Source organism: Acanthopagrus latus, chromosome 6 (assembly GCF_904848185.1).
Source record: "Acanthopagrus latus isolate v.2019 chromosome 6, fAcaLat1.1, whole genome shotgun sequence".
NCBI classification, from domain to species: Eukaryota; Metazoa; Chordata; class Actinopteri; order Spariformes; family Sparidae; genus Acanthopagrus; species Acanthopagrus latus.
The window spans coordinates 10,525,110-10,542,102 of NC_051044.1; the positions used below are offsets into that span (position 1 = coordinate 10,525,110).

The window sequence follows — 16,993 nt, forward strand, 5'->3', positions numbered from 1 at the left end:
GATAAAGGCGATGTACCTACAATGTTGAGAAAACCAGGGGGCGATCACTCCAAAAGTCTAAAGAGGTAAAATCATGGACACAACAGCAACAGCCTCAAGGGGTTTTACCTCTCTTTTTTCAGTTTGTCTTTTTCTGCACTGATCTGCTTGCCTGAACAGCCAATCAGAGTGATTCCTTTCACCAACGAGCCATCGACCAAAAAGCCGTACATTTTAAAAACACTACGTGCATTTGTAGTGTTCTACCTAAAGTTAATCAGGGGCTTCTTGAGCAGCAAAGCACACCTTGTTGGAGTAAGCTACACAGTGAAACTTCCTGTTTTGCTGGGGATGAAAACAATAATCAACTTGATAGAGGAGATTCCGCTTTATATACATTTATTCTGCATGATTCTGTGTATTATATTTTAATATTCTTCCCCAAACATGTTTGTTTTTGCAGGCTGAAATCTAAAGGGACTGACCGAGGAGCCCCGGAGAGTGATGTGTCGTTAAATCAGCTTTAATGATGTCTGAGGAGTGAGGCAGAGAACCGTCAATTAGAGGCACAGCTTCACTTCATGATGCGTCTTATATGCAAAACAAACACAACATTGCCGCAATTACTATACTGAATATACAGTGGTTTATTCCTTGTGCACTATTCTGTTTTTCTGTTTTTTACTTAAGGAGCGCGGTCCATTAATGCTCTGAGAGCCCCGCCTCTGTGCTATTAAAAATAAAGATGTGAGCCTTGGTCTAAGTGCAGAGGAAAAATCCAACTAATCAGCGCTACCTCCGTTTTCCTTCAAGGTATGCCTTTCAGCACAGAGCTTCGAATCTGATGCTTCCTCACAGACGTACAGTTGGCTCGCTAATAAGCCCGACTGCTTAAAATTCAGTATTTCTGTCAAGGAGCCAAAGCCTTTTCATTAAATGTAAATGTAGCTGTGAAAAAATATTAAAAACAGACCGAAATTGCAGTCACCAGTCGGGGGGATCGGATGACCCCTGAGTATGAGTTGATATGTAAAAATGACCCGACTGCTAATATTTGTGGTGAAAATCTACACAAATCTTTTTCGCTGTGCATTGTAGTTCATCAAAGGCTCTCCTTTTTTTTTTTTTTTTTTTAATGCATCATTTAGTGAAGGAATCCAGTGCAGGGGAAAACAATCCATAAAGGACATTTAATGAGCAGCGATCCTTTCTCTACACACGTCGATATCACGACGCCCTCAGCCGACTGTTTAGCAATGCTAACGCGTTAACGATGACGCTCGCCCGATTCGGCGGCACGACTTGAAACGGCAGCTTGATGTCTTTTTGCGCCGCGTGTGTCAGGACTCAGCAGAGCTCCTTCTCTCTACCCCTCCCGGTGCCGCACTGGTATTATTGGAAATAATGGAGCGGTTATAGCCAAGGTGAATTATTGAGAGGGGGACGTAGGTGGGGGGTTACCAAAGGAGAAAGGACGATAGGCCTGGCATTGAAATACAGAGCAAGTGAGTCACGGTGAGAAAGAAAGAGAGAGAGAGAGAGAAAGCAAAGAAAGACGAACACAAAAGGTGAATGAGAGACAGAAAGGTGCAGAAAGTCTGAGATAGATGGACAAAAAAGGAGAGAGGGGGCGTACAAAGGGACATGATGAGAGGCTTTTCGGGCCGCAAATAACTCCCCCAAGATTGTTTAAATCGGTATAGATTTTGGAGAGAGTTGGTCTGGAGGGAGTGTGGGAGAGTCGGGGAGTGGGGAGGAATAAGAGACATACTGAGTTGGCAACAAACACCTTATTCCTCGTCACTCGGCTTCCATGCAGGAGGATTTATGGCTGTTGCAGTGGCCTTTGGGCTCCAGGCTGCTTCCCAGCATGAGAACCTCCCCAGCAATGCGCTCCCTCTGCGCTGTCAGCGTGACGTCGCGCAAACACACACACACACACACATACACACACACAGACATAATTTAATGCACACATGAAGACACAACAAAAGGAATGAGAGAGAGTGAGAGAGAGACATAGAGAGAGAGAGAGAGAGAGAGAGAGAGAGAGAGAGGCACACACACTAACGAGAGCAAACGAACGTGCACAAACATTTCAGATGCATGGAGACGGATGTTGAGAGCGCGTCTCAAGTGTCACACACAGAGGGCTGGACGTCCTGCCCTTGACACCCTGTGTTTAGAGCCAGCAAACACTTCTTCCATCTACTACAGAACTGTGTGTGTGTGTGAATATTTAAGTGTGGAAGCGGAAGGGTCCGTCCTCCTTAACACTCAGCCTGTTGGGTTAATAAGCACTGGTGTGTATCCGGCCCGCCTCTTAAGTGTTTTCACCTCTATTCCGGACACTTTCAGTTTTTGTGTCTCGCTCTTGTGACTCTTCACCACTGACAGCTCTCTCTTTCTCTCTCTTTCTCTGTTCTCCTCTCAGACAACAGACTTTAACCTCATCTCAGTGTCTGATTTAAATCAATTATTAATGCATCCTCCCGCCCCCCCACCCTTCACCTCCTCTTCTCTCTTTCCCCAGTGCGACTACCACCGTCGGTTGTGTCTTAGATTTCTGTGTTAACGTTTTTTTCCCACAACCCTATGACAGCTGCTGTCTCTCTCTCTCTCTCTCTCTCTCTCTCTGATGGGTTTTTGTTGTTGTTGTTGTTTCCCGGGGTCTTCACCGCTGCCATGGCAGGAGGGAGGTGAAGGCACCGGAGCTGACAGCGGTCCAGAGGAATGGCAGGCGGTGCGGTCGCAGGGTCCACAATAACCTGTGCATGTCGCCATCAGATCCCTGCTCTGGCATCCTGACCACAGGTGAGAGGAGTGTCGCCTCGTGTGAGCACAGCTGAAGGAGAGAGCTGGACGGGAGAATTCATTTTGATTATACTCAACAAACCCGATATTTTCATGGTTCCTCTCGGGCTCCAACTTGGAAATTAGAATCAGAATCAATCGCTTTTTCTTTTGATGCCAAGTAAGTTTTAGCATGCGATGAATTTGCTGTGGCTGTAGGTGCAAAACAACAAACAACACTAAAAATAAAGACAGATAATAGGGCTGTCAGAACTGCTCCAAAATGACGTTCGAATATTCGCTGTAAGAAAAAAACATATAAACAACAACAACTATATTTGTGCATTAATTCAATAACAGGAGGACAAACTAATACAACGAGACATAACTACCTCTATAGGTATTTTCAGGATATGGTACCTCAATTCTTGACAAAACTCTCTGAAGCATGTGCCATCAACGATACTGATCGGCCTTATGTCCTTGCATATGACCGAAGCAAGTATCTCTGTGCACACCTCTTGTCATGCTGCCTACAAAGAGCTTGTGGCGGGTGGTGAAAAATATGAGTCGAGGCATGGCTGTTTAGTCGGAGTTCCAAACATCATGGGTGCTCATTTGGGTGCATGTTTTCGAGATGTGCCCTCATGTTGCTTTTGGTGGAATGGTAAGCTAACTGTAGCTGACACAGCTTGCATGCAACTTTATCTCAAGGCTCCGCATTTTTTGCCGTCTACTGACCAGATGTTGGCTTTTTAGGTTGCTTGTGGTCCAAACCACTCTCTCTGCTGCTGAGTTGGGCTCGGAAATTTCTGCCATTACGTTGTTTCTCTCTGCCATCCTCATCTGCTACGGTTTTTGTCGCGTCTCACTTTCAGCAGTGGCATTTTGGCATTTTATTTTTTAGCCATACCCTTGGATACGTCTTGAGAAAAACACGTGTTCCGTTTTCATTTTCAGTGATATTGTCATTGAATTTGAACTTGAGCCATGTCAGACTATATGACGTGGAGCCGTTGAGTTTTCCAGCGGAAAGGGGCAGTGATGGGTCATCTGACTCACTTTTGCATTAAAAATTCAGGACAGAAAAAAAATACTTCAGTGTGTTCAAACTCCTATAGATCAGACAGAAGCACTTATAAAGCTTCTGACTGTTTGGGAAAAGAAATCAGACTGGATTAGACTGAGGTAGCCATTGTAGGATCATTTTACACAGGTCAACAGGAATGGTGAGGGATAAGTTGACAGAATAAAGAAAATTCAGCCTTTTTCTACTATAATGTTTATGTGAACTTATTCTTTTGCTGCTGCAAATGTCTTCTGCTTCACTGTAAAGTTCATTTTCAGTGTCAGTGCACTTCAGGCTCCAGGTTTCCAATGTAAGACACATGTGTACCCTCAATATTGGATCAGGATCGGCTTCCAAACTATTTGCAATGTCATACATCCTGCTCGTAGGATGCCCTTTAAAAAAAAAAAAAAAATCTGATTTCCTTTGAGCAGTAAATGTGAAAGCAGCCCCCTGTCGTCAAAGTCTGCAAGGTGAAACTCAACTGTAGGAACAAGAGGACAAACACATTTCCGACTGGCGGTTGAATATGTAAAGAGGTCACGAATACTTACCCTTTCAAAAAATACTCTCCTTGAACAGCTGGGAAACCGGAGTAAATGGTGCGTTTGTTGTTTGTTGTATTTAAGGCAGTAGGATGGTTTAGGAGGGATTCTCTCCAGATAAGCGACGCTGCACATTTAAGCAGCAGTGCAGAAAGATGAGCTATTATGAGTCAGAGAATACTCCACATTTCACTGCAGGCTGCACCTACACTATGTCCTTGAACTGTAAATACATGCTGCATTGTGCCAAAACATCCCCTACCCGGCCAATTAAATCAGCATTTCAACCTCAATTATATATGTATATATATAAAAAACACTTCCACCAAAACAAATCAATCAATACATTTACTTCTCATTGGCGGCCATCGGGAGGATCCTGCTCAGTGATGTACACATGGATAATTCCCATCACCCTCACAAACTCTTCATTATTGTGCACAATTAGAGGAGGCCGTCAGCTGTCACCGGGGGCTTTCGTCACCCATGAAAGACCATATTGACATTTTTTCTACAGGCACATTCCTTCACGTCGAGCCTCATTTGTCCTGTTCTTCTCTAGTATCGATAACCCGTACACCAGCTATCGAGGCCACAGTGGAAAGGAATTATAACAGTGGCTCTCAAAATAACTTTTAAATGGAAGTGTCCTTCGCCTGTATCAGGAGTTAGATGCACACACAAGAAAAGCCTGATTCTGATTTTCATTTCATTCTAGATTCCTTCGCGTTTTTCTCCCCATGAGTCCTTCAAAGCAGAGGATTCTCACTCAGGGCATTAAAACCACTTCTGCATTCCTCTCTGTGTTTCGACGCCATCTGTTACAACTAATTGGGCTCCCCAGCCAGTAATCAAATGATCATACACGGACAGGAGGTTCTGTGTAGTGTACTCAATACTTAAGACTTCACGCAGATCCAATCAGAAATAGTATGTGCAGTTGAATAAGGGCACAGCTTTGATTTTGTTGTGGTCATTGTGATGATTTCGGTGTTGTTGTTGTGTGTCCAGGTGTGAACATGGAAGATGGAGAGAACTGGTGCTCTCAAATCAACAGGCTGCAGCAGCTGCTGGATAAACTGGAGTGTCAGGTATGAAACAAGTTCCTCTTGTATAATTTCTGAAGTGGAACACAGTGTAGCCGGATCTGAAAGGCTCAAGGTAACTTTAGGTAGCATTTTCCAACCTGTGTTTTTTTCCCCCCATGTTTTGTGTCTGGGTAGCTAATGGGGACAACGTTTTTTTTGGTTTTTTTTTAATTGGTCCGGTGTCGAGCGAGGCGCTGTAGCCGGAAGCCGAAAAAAAAACAAAACACCTTAGATGTGAAAATGGAGAGGAGCAAAAGGCGATGATAATAACACCCACTCTTTAAAATGGAGTCTGGTGGCTCTACAGCGGCTGAATAAACAGAAAGGAATCCTATTCTTTAATGGTCTTTCTCCATGTGTCCTTTCCATAATGTTGTCAATAACAACCCGATCCTGTTACTGACAAAAACAAGCACTTTTCCGCGCAAAGGTGCAATAATCGCCCAGAGGGATCACACTGGAGCCCGTTTTGTGGTTCAGTACTGACCCACTCTCGTAAATTGTTGTCCCCATTAAGAATTTTTAGACACAAAACACTGGAAAATAGGATCCAGGTTGAAAAATAAAAAAGAAACTCTGTAGGTGAAGATTAGCAGAGATTAGTTTCTGTCACACGAATACAAACACAGTCTGCAGCCGTCACCAACATCAAACATTTTAACTTTCCTGAACAGGTAATGGACTCAATGTGAGAAGAAATAACATAATAACTAAGGCTGTGTGGGCTATTTGTCAGACTGCCACTGGCCTGCCAGCTCGTCTTTTAAAAACACTTTCTCCTTTAAATGACAGTATGCAGAGAATATGCTAAATAGAAAAACCCTGGCATGCATTAGCTTTTCAGTGTTTTAGTTTTTGGATCTCAGAATATTGAAATGTTGAGAATAATGAGGCGTGCACACCAGCAGCACTGCTGCAGGATGTGGGCATCTTTAAAGCAACATCTGTAAAAAAAAAAAGAAAAAAAAAGCCTGCGAGGCTTCATTTACACAACCGAGAGATCACTCGCAACACGCTGACTTCTCAGGGCCGTCCTGGTGTTTTCATCATTCCGCAGAACGTCTCGTCTTCAAGGCTTATTGCTCGAACGGTTTCAGCCCTGATGCTCCTGCCTGAACAGACCTATTCTGTTTTCTGTCTTTTGGCTCTTACAAAAAAAAACTGTCTGTGATGTTTTCTACTCAAGTTTGCGCTGGTGGCGCTATCATTCGGACAATGTTTTTTTGGTTTGTGGCAATCGCTGAGAACAAAAGGCGCACCAGGCGGAAAACTATGTTTTTTCTACAAAGCGATTTCACCGATCTGTGTCTCTGTCGAGCACAAAGCGCAGTCACCTCTCCCCCTCCCATCTCTCCGTGTCCTGCACCCTATGACCCGATCTCGCGGCCGCGTCTCGAAGCCTCTTTCACGCTTTCCTGCTCCATCTTCTGCTCCATCTCATTCTCCCTCTGTGCTGTTCTTTATTATCAACTCCCGTTATTCCCAGCTTTTTGATGTCCATTCCCACCCTCCTCTCAGTCCCTCTCCGAGCATTTTTCTCTCTCTTGTCCTCGGTTTTGGCAACCCGGAGGGACTCGGAGTGCAATATCAGAGCAACTCATAACCTGCAGGATGTTCTGAGTGAAATATCAGCCGACACCATCACACACGCACACACACACACACACACACACCCTGTCCATCTGCTCTCTCAGATGCAACAGAATGAGGTTTCTGCCTCAAAGGTTATTTTTGGGGTGTGTACACACACACAGATTCGTACACACACAACCATAACCTTTCAGACTGAGAGCTCATCCAGCATTATTACATCTACTGTATTTCATTCATATGGAGAGGTTTTCAGTAATTGTGTGGGGAATAACATGTTTTTTCCACAAAATACAATTCATAATCTAATAATCTGCCCGCTGACATATGGCTTTGACTTTATCGCACCATTCCATTACTTTGCTCTCACATTTTTAGCCCCAGATGAAACAGCAGCATCACTGAATGAATGGATGTAACCTTTGCAGCAACGTGGGGGAATTGGTCTTTGATAACAGCCGCTGAAAAACGTTAAACAGTGCTTGTAAAAATATCCTGGGGGAAAAAAAAAAAAAAGCTACATCGCTAAAAGCTGTGATTCACATAATGGATTACTTTTATGCACCCCCATTTCGCCTTGCAGGTGCAATTTGCCTGTTAGTGCAGACGACTATGTGCAAATGCACTCATGCCGACAGCGTTCTCGACTTTTATTATCATGCAACATCTGCGTGTGTCAAACCATGCGACGCAATTAAAGGTAAATTCGATGTTTATAGACTAGAAGGACAGTTACAGAGCACAGACCTCCAACCAAGGCCAGTTATACACTGTTCCACAACTCTCCATAAACACCTGTTGGAACATTCCACAGGTGAACAGGCCCATCAGGAACCGGTGATAGTGTTGTGATCGGGTACGAAATGAGCATCCAGTTGTTCACAGAGCTTCACCACTTAGTGAAACATGTGTTTGCAGAAAGGGTATTAGTACACGTGCTCGGGGACGCTGCTAAAAAACGTTGGCGTAAACACATATTATTTGGAAATGACTGCACACAGCGTCCCAGTTTTTTGGGTAATCAGTGTTAGCGTGATCAGTGTGATACGGGAGATGTAATTAAACAAACAAGATGTAACTTTCTGGGGAGACACGGTGGTTCTGTTCAAACACTGACACTTTGGTTTGCCGTCCGACACAAATGCATCTGTGTTCAACGATCTGGTGATGAAGCTCAACAATCCGCTGTCTTTCTCCAGGAAGTTACACTTTGTTGCTTTCAACTTTCATCTGGTAACGAGAATAAAATAGATCAAATAAACTAAATAAGATATTTACAGTATTTACATGAGGTGCAATGTAGCATTGAGGTAGGTTGTTTTTTTTTTTTATGCATGAATGTGAAAAATGGGGAGGATGGGAAATGCAGTGACCATCTACAGGCTACTTATTGGCAATTTCATGCATTTACACACAAAAACAAAAGACGTTAACCGGTGGCACAGATGCACCTTCCTCGTCTCAATGACAGATGGTTGAATTGATCAAGAGCTTCTCCTCATATTTGATTTTCTTCATGTTTCAGGGTCCCAAACTGGAGCCGCTGAAAGAGGACACGCTGGCCGGCACGTACAAGTCCGTAAGTCAGCACGGACATAAAAACACGGATACATTCTGTCTTGTGGCGCGTAGCTTTTTGTCATCAAGCGTTTTTTTTTTTTTTTCATCATTAAAGCCATTTGTTGTCATGACAATCACTTCAATCATTCGGTTGATTACGGGAGTGCTGCACAGATTATAGCACACGCCGCCGCACAAAGGTTGTCATTAGAATAAAGAAGAAAAGGTAAGAAGCTTGATCATGCAGGATAGCTGATGTTACTTAATCCTTTTTGTGTGTGTGTGTGTGTGTGTGTGTGTGTGTGTGTGTGTGTGTGTAAACCAAACACGATACAGTGGTGAAAAGTGACAGTTTTGCGCCCCGTCAGTATCCGAGCAGCACTACTTTTTTTTTTCCCACATAGATTAACTGTCTCTCTACAGACTACAGTGTGCCAGGGCTTGATTGCAGTGATTGCGACTCACTGTGCAAATCAAGTAGAAATGAAGGCAGGGCTCCCTTTAGTGGATAATCGCTGATTAAAAACAGTAATTTTTCACATTTGTTTCTTTTAAAAGGAACCAAACTCAGCTTAATTTCTCGCGACGTTCATTTTGCGTGCCCACTTGCTCAAATACAAAGAGTGGACGAACGTATCTGCCATGATCTAAACAAGGCTGATGGATGTCACCGCTGCAGGCTTTTTCTCTTCTTACTGCATATTAAACTTGCAGCTCTCCTGCAGTGACACCCACCAGTGTCCCTGTGTCACTCCCTCCCTACACAACCAGCCTTAACAGTGTGTTCCAAAGCCATTATTGGGAAGCTTTTTTCAGCCGCACTCAGCAATCACTCCCTCTCACTCTCTCGATCTGTTTCACTCATCCAGTTTGTTCGTCGTCCTTAATTCTAAATGTCAAGCTGCACATCTGTCTCCTTTTTTCGAAAACCAAATGTTTTTCCAGAACAGCCTGTACCGGCAGGGCTGATTGTTTGGGCTCGTGCTCGGAGCTTATTTTTTTTTTGCTCGTCGCGGCTGCCGCCAATCGATATGTGATGGGGTGGGAAAATGAAAAAAAGATGCTGAAGTGCAGTCGACTAAGAGCGCGTTTCTGTTCCGCGAGGCTCACCTTGAAACAAGACGGTCTCGGCGGGGTGTCTGATGAAATTACTGACTCATGATCTACTTGAGATGGAGAGATGTGAGTGAGAGCGCATCCTTTAGTTAAGAGTAACTATGGTGACGGTTTCTGGTTTCCACCCTCCGAAATAGGAAAGTAAGAACGTCAGAGTTTCTGTGTGCGGCAGGCCTGAGTGACAAAGTAATGTAAACCACACGATTGAAGCATTTTGCCATAATTACAGAAGCAGACATCTTCTCGCTTACCTTTGAAGAGAGTCTGGTTTTGCAGATTTTCTTTGAGGTTTTGAGGTCTTGTAAAACATCTGCCACCGCAGCACAACTGAACAAAACTACAGAGAAACCGCTGTTTTCACGGGTACCCTTTTTATTTCGGTAGCAAGCAGTTCCGTGACAGCTCGTCGCAGGGATGTTTGTGAATTATTCAGTGCTACGAGCATCATTAATTAAATCTCCAACCTCCTGTATTGTATCGAGTCTATGACAGGAAAACACTTCAGAGTCTGATATCACAAAACCGAACCTTTAATGTGCCGCATAGAACCCAAAATCAGTCTTTTTTCCCCTTCTCTTTAAAGCAGATTCAAGTCTGTGAAAACGTTGCTCACAAAAGAAGCCATGAGACAAGTTTCACTTCATAGCCGCAGCTGTGACTCACTCGTGCGCATTGAATTGTCGAGGAAGAGGGCAGCGGGTTGAGGCGGCGCGCTGGGAGACCGCACGTCAGGCAGAGGACCTCTCGGTTCAAGACCAGTGTCTCCGCGGAGGGCGATGAATCACTGCCAGTTGCAGGGATTTTTGCTCGATATCCGTACACGCGTCGATCTTTCTTAACAGAAAGTAAATAACATGTTGCTCAACAGCGAGAGAGCTTAGGTGATAAGTGGTAGAGAGAGAGAGCGCTGACCTACACCGGCAAAACAAAATGAGCAAGCATGAGGAAACGACGTGCGCCCGTTGTGGAATGGAGCGCTCGGGACCCAGTCAAAACGCTGAGCGAGTTGACTGAAAAAATTAGAACAGCCATAGTTTTACTACCGCACACCACTGTTTACTTTAAGTCCACATTTAGCTGAGAATGAAAAAAGCCTTCCAGCTGTTGTTAACTCAGAGTAGTATGTGAAGAAAGTGACAGACTGCTCTGAAAGGCACTGATGAGGCATCGTGCCAAAACAGTCATTATATTGTCAGCATCATGGCTGCCATTTAGGAGAAAAAGTTGATTTATGTTGTCTTCCCACTTAGATTTACTTCACAGTCGGTGCCTCCATCTTACTTCCTGTATCTGTTTCATCTCAGTGACAAACAGAGTGTAATGAAACAAAGTACCTCGAGCGAGAGCGAAACACTATGTGGCGTAACATTTGTTTATTTCAATCTCGTCTGCCGTTAGTGATGATGTTCAAGATTTGAGCCCCCAGGAGGGTTAGATCAGCTCCTCATCAAAAGGCTACAGAAGTATCCTTCCTGACAATATCTACATGCACGCCTGGTCCTCGGGGGGGGGGGGGGGAGCTGGACGCCTCCTCACACACACACACACACACCAGCCAGTTGTGTAATGTGTCATCTCATCTTGTTCCCCTCCTCTGCCTCTTGTCTCATTGCCAACAGAACATCCTGCTGGTCCAGAGGCAGATGTCGGTGACGGACGAAAATCTCGACGACTTTCGGAAAGTTCTGAAGGGCTACGTCACCGCCACCTCGGCCCACTCTGACAACCTGCAGTGAGTGTCTCGCTTGTTTTTAAGGGGTAAAGCAGTTGAGGCGATGTTGAATCAGCTGTCACACTTGGATATTTCAGCTGCGGCGTGTTTGACCCCAGACTGTGAGCAGCTTGATTGAAAATTACAGCTTTTAATGACTGAATATTTTCCACAAAACGATTCGCTAACGCTTTGAAATGGAAATTAGAGCTCGTTTTGCTTTAACGCCGTCCGCCGCCTCGCAAAAAGAGATTTGCTCCCTCGCCCACTTCTAACTTGTGTTTCTCTCGAAAAGATTTGAAACTTTTTTTTTCATGTAATTCATCCTCACTGACTGCAAACTCTCTCTCTCACTCTGTATCCTCCTCTTGCCCCGCTCCACTTTTCATCTCTATCCCGCTGTCAGCGTGTCCGTTCAGAAGCTCCCGGGAAAGTCGTGTTACATAATGTATGAGTTCTGGCAAGACCGCCTCTCCTGGATGAGGTCAGTATGGTGTGTGTGTGTTTGTGTGTGTGTGTTTGTGTTTGTGTGTGTGTGCGTGTGTGATACGTGTCAGATATTGGCAGACTGTTTGGCACTCTTAACTTTTTTTTGATGGAAATGTTCCCCCCACCAGTGAAGATGAGCAGATGGCCCATCTCTCTGTTTGCACGCACCCAAACACACTCAGACAGACACACGCACGGCGCACACACACACACACACACACGTGCATGCAATTTTTTTTTTTTTTTTTTTTTTTAAAGGCATCCACGCCTCACACACACATCAATAGGTATATTAATGTGTCATTCGGAACAGTTTGCACAGACCTGTTTTATTTGATAAAAATGCCATTTTAAAGATCAACCTTTTTATTTTGAGAGACTATTTGTCAAGTAAAGCAAAGGTGATTTTCTCTCTGCACCTGTAATAACTCTGCAAACACTAAAGATAAACGCCTCTTCTTTCTCTGTCCTGTCCCTCTGCCTTCTGTCTCTGCAGCTACCTGCAGTCCAACGACAGTAAAGACTTCCAGCGCTGCACCATCGACATGTTGGAGGATCCTGAAGTAGTTTCTACCATGTTGCTCCCAGGTTTGTATACGTGTGTCTGCCGGTGACAAAAATGCCAGAAAACCTGTGCCGCAAACACCAAACGCCGTTCGCAGCGCTCTTGGCACGCGACGCCCGAGCTTCTCGGGTGCGGGGAGGACTGCCAGGAAGAAATTTGTACTTCCCTTGTCTGCTCGGTCGCTCATTACCTCCGTGATCCTTCATTTTCCTGCTCTGTGACTCGAGCAGAGCTTTTGCGTCGCACCTGGTGTCGACGGCAACTGCTCGTCTTCTAAAAAGGATATATAGCCATGAGACAGAATCCATGTCAGGGATCTGATATCATTCATCCAGCCCTTGTAATAAGCATACATTAGTAGTTCAAAAGCAACTTCAGACCTTATCCGCTGATTATTAACATTAATAAGACTACATTGAGGGTTAATAATAACAAAAATGACCACATGTATCATTTGTATGTGTTACTACGCTTTACAGACTGATGTTACAATGTACAAGGCCTTATAAGTTACTTATAGTTGTTTATGATAGCATTACAAACACATTTATCATTTCTTCTTTGCATTATATTGCGGGACAGTGCATCAGCAGACAGATTCAGATGTCGCACAGAGTGGTCAGTTCTGAGGTGTGAATAGCCAGAACTAGCCTGGACGTCGTGAGTGCAGTCAAATGGAACTGGGACACAGCTGCGCGTCATTATGTCGTCCTAATGCCTGAGCTTTTTTTTTTTTTTTTTCCGTGTCGGCTACCCGCCAACTGAACGGAAAAAAAAAAAAAAAGATTAGTTAATGTGAAAATTGCTCTGTGTGTCACATTCAGCTGTTAATTGCATTAGTACATTAGGCTTGGATGTGTTATGATATGTTAAAATGCATCAGAAGCCCCCATCTGTGCAAAATCTGGCTGTGCGTCCAGAATTTCCGGGCCTCCTGACAACAACTCGCTTCCAGAATTTGTTTACTGAGCCTAAAGGTAGAAAATGTTTTCAAGTGAGCCATTTGCTGTGCAAATATTGTTTGTCTCTGACTAAATAAATATCCGAGTGGGGATATTCTCCTCCAAACACTCGGGGCTACGTTAAACACTGCCGGTTCTGATGTCTTGCTCGCGTGGCGTTATCAGACATGGTGTGTTGTAAAGGTGTAAGCGGGGTTAGAAAGCACTGAACATCACAGCTTTTATTGCCTTCTTTTTGGACACACGTGCGGATGTGTGAAAATAAATCCAGCTGTCAAATTGGAGATGTGACGCACAAATCTTGTTTTCCCGTCATCGAGCCGTCGACCTTTTGACGAGATCAACACATGAATCACGGCCGCTTCAGGCTGCGATCACGCCTCTCCTGCCTCGTCTTTACACTTTTGTGAAGTCGTGGCGGGGTCTCTAAATATGCTTCGGAAAGCAGCGCTGTTAATTAGTATTGTTGCCTCTTTGGCGTCAGTTGTAGATGCTGATTTAGCTGTGTGGGATGCACGGGGTTGTGCTCGTTGCTAGGTTACTGTTTACTTCCTTACTAGCAGCTTGTGTGTGTTTGTGTGTGTGTGTGTGTGTGTGTGTGTGTGTGTGTGTGTGTGTGTGTGTGAGAGGGAGAGAGAGCCGACTTTCAGACACAACAGTTCTGGTGCAAACAAAGGAATCAATCAGATGTGGGTCACTTTTAAAAAGCAGGTCAGAAACAGCTGATATTGGGAAAAAAATGATGATGTGTTACAAATAATTGAGTTGTCTTTACTCAGCATTATTCATTGTTGGAGCTGGAGGTTTATCTTATTGATTCTCATGGGGATGGTTAAAATATAAGTTGTAAAATATCAGAAGTAACCGGTAGGTGAGATTGCACCCTGAGATTTGATCTTTTTTTCCCTGAGTTTTTGCCTCTTCTCCTCAAATACAGGCGTCATACGTCTACTATTATTTTCTCTGAGAGTCTGTGATGAGCTCGGCTGCCGGGGGATGCGAGCGAGGCCGCAATGCACTGATTGGAAGGACGAAGGTGGGGAGGAAGGCGCATGTCATGTCAGAGGGAGTCGACTCAGGACCCAATAAAACAGAAAAAAATATAAACAAAAACCCAGCGTTCCTCTTCTTGCTGCTGGCGGTGGCTGTTATTGTCTGCGCCGCTGCCTTCGTACTGTATCTCACCAGCACCAGACATGGGCTTTTTATTTTTCTTGAAAATCTCCTTTAGTTTCTTTGTATCCGCCCTGTGTTTGCTGCAGCAGAACGATGTGCACACAACCTTCTGACCCTCCCGTCCCGTGTCGGCACGGCTGCCATCGCCCTGCGGTCAAATCATTTTTTTTTCTTTAATTGCCGCCATCCCCGAGTGGCGACAGTCATCGACACATTTGCTACTTTGTTAAAATGTTTTTTTTTTCTTTTTTAAATCAGAGCTCAATAAAATGTAAATGACATTAATGGCTTTTGAATGTACCCTGTCGCTTCCCTCAGGGAGGCGTGATTTGCCCTGAGCTCGACAGCAGATCGACATGTGGTGACCTAACTCTGTCTGTCTCTCTCTCTCTCTCTGTGTGTGTGTGTGTGTGTGTGTTTCCTCAGCTTCCTGGTGGATCATGACTAACAACTAACAACCGAATCCAGAAAGTCACATCTACAGCCTACACTGTCACACGGACAAGGACACACTGGCGCGTCAACACAACCCGCACACACGCACATACATGCATACACACACGCGCACACACACTCAGAGGAATTCAAAAAGGCATCCATTTGCGTTTGAAAAGCAACAGGAGACACAGGCGGCGACGGCGTCACCCAGCGTTCTCCGGCAGCCTCGTTTAATGTCCCTCTATCTTCGACCGCTCATTATCGTGCCGCTTATATCAAAAAAGGGATAGTTGCACCAGGTGGTGACCGATTCTCCGCCAAGCAAACGCCATTTTTTTATTTGAATTATTTTGAATAGAACTCTCTCTCTCTCTCTCTCTCTCTCTCTCTCTCTCTCTCTCTCTCTCTCTCATGCTATGGCCTCCTCCTCTCTCTCTCTCGCAGTGTTCGTCTGATATTTACGCCAGTGGAGGACAGCCAAATAAAAAAAAACAAAAGATGCTAGCATAGGCTGCTACAGCAAATCCAACCGAGATGAAAAAATAGCATTGCCAGTAGTGTTTCGTGTTTTTTGATGAGTTGTTAACTGTGAATTAAATGCGAGTGAATAGCGAAGAAGAAGATGAGGAGGAGGACGAGGAGGCGCTGCAGCCTTAAATGTGCATGCCGACAAATGTGGCCGAGAGTAGTTCCTGGTCTGTAAATGCTGTATGATACTGTAACACTGTTTTTTTTTTCTCTCATTGAGCTCGTCATGTGCACAGGATGCCAAAAAAAAAGAAGAAAAAAAAGAAAGGAAAAATGCTTAAAAACAGCTCCACACCTGCCCGGACATCTATCTATTGCTAGAGTATATTAGTTACACCTCCTTGCCGCTCGACGGGACGCGCGCTCTCTTCGTCATATGTTAAGAATATCTCTGAAAATGAAGATGAAATATATTTAATGTATCATGTATTTTATTTTGATCATGGTAGAGTTTATTCCATCTTGTACATATGGGACTCGGATATGTTCCTGTTTCTGTTGTGTTTTGGATCAGTAATGTACAATAAAATAAAGTCATTAAAGGATTGTTTGTTTTGACAAAGTGATAAATGTGTCCGAATCCTCTGTTCTGACAGACGGACTGTGTTTGTGTTTGTTCATCAGGGCTTCACTCAGGCTCAAAGGTGTGATATGAAAGAATATGTCTTTCAACACATGGGGGAGGCGTCACCAGAGCAGCAGCTAACTGAAGCTACAGTTAGCTCAGTTAGCCATGCAGCAAGTGGTCTTGGACTGTGTTTATCTTCCACTTAGCTTCTGCACTGTGTTGCACACCAGAGAATCTACTAACCGATCTGGCTAACGTCCGGTTTGCCGCCCAGCCAACTTGAATGGGGACAAAATGATTTAATCGTGCTGCTCTGCTAGACTTTCCAAATGTTACTGGACTGAAAGGCTGAAATAATGACAATGAGCCGAGTCATTTTCGCAGGGGTTGTGATGATCAAAAAAAAAATGTATCCACCGTTTTATACATGTCTTTCACAACGTTAGCTTATGGGAAAACATGATTTTGGGTCCCAGTGTTTCACGTGATGATGTAATTACACAGTTTAGCCACTACGAAAGTTGACCTCAAAGCCGTGTGCTGTTCCTGGGGGCCTGTTTGGGCCGAGTCGGGCCAGGGCTAGCTGGTTAGCATGCAAACACTAGGGATATTTCTGCAAAACAAAACAGATATCATAACATCAAAAACTAATTTTCATTCATTTCTGACTGCTTTCAGACAGAATTGTTACATACTGCACCTACATAATCACCTATGAGATAAGTCTGAATTCATTACAGTGAGACGTGGAAACCTAAATAATAATAAGTAATGTTGAAAACTATTTAAAAAAGAGTAAAAACTAATTAACTTGAA

At 44.2% G+C, this 16,993-nt stretch overlaps 1 protein-coding gene across 1 annotated transcript in view; it reads left to right on the forward strand.

The window, feature by feature from the left end:
* The window catches only part of necab3 (N-terminal EF-hand calcium binding protein 3), a 40,121-nt gene extending 23,946 nt beyond the window's left edge, over positions 1-16,175 (forward strand). Inside the window, exons 7-13 of the mRNA XM_037100676.1 lie at positions 2,672-2,793; positions 5,398-5,477; positions 8,590-8,643; positions 11,360-11,472; positions 11,858-11,935; positions 12,437-12,528; positions 15,070-16,175. Of these exons, the coding sequence (XP_036956571.1) occupies positions 2,672-2,793; positions 5,398-5,477; positions 8,590-8,643; positions 11,360-11,472; positions 11,858-11,935; positions 12,437-12,528; positions 15,070-15,098 (568 nt within the window). The 3' untranslated portion in view covers positions 15,099-16,175. The remainder of the gene's footprint in view (positions 1-2,671; positions 2,794-5,397; positions 5,478-8,589; positions 8,644-11,359; positions 11,473-11,857; positions 11,936-12,436; positions 12,529-15,069) is intronic.
* The last annotated feature ends 818 nt before the right edge of the window (positions 16,176-16,993 follow it).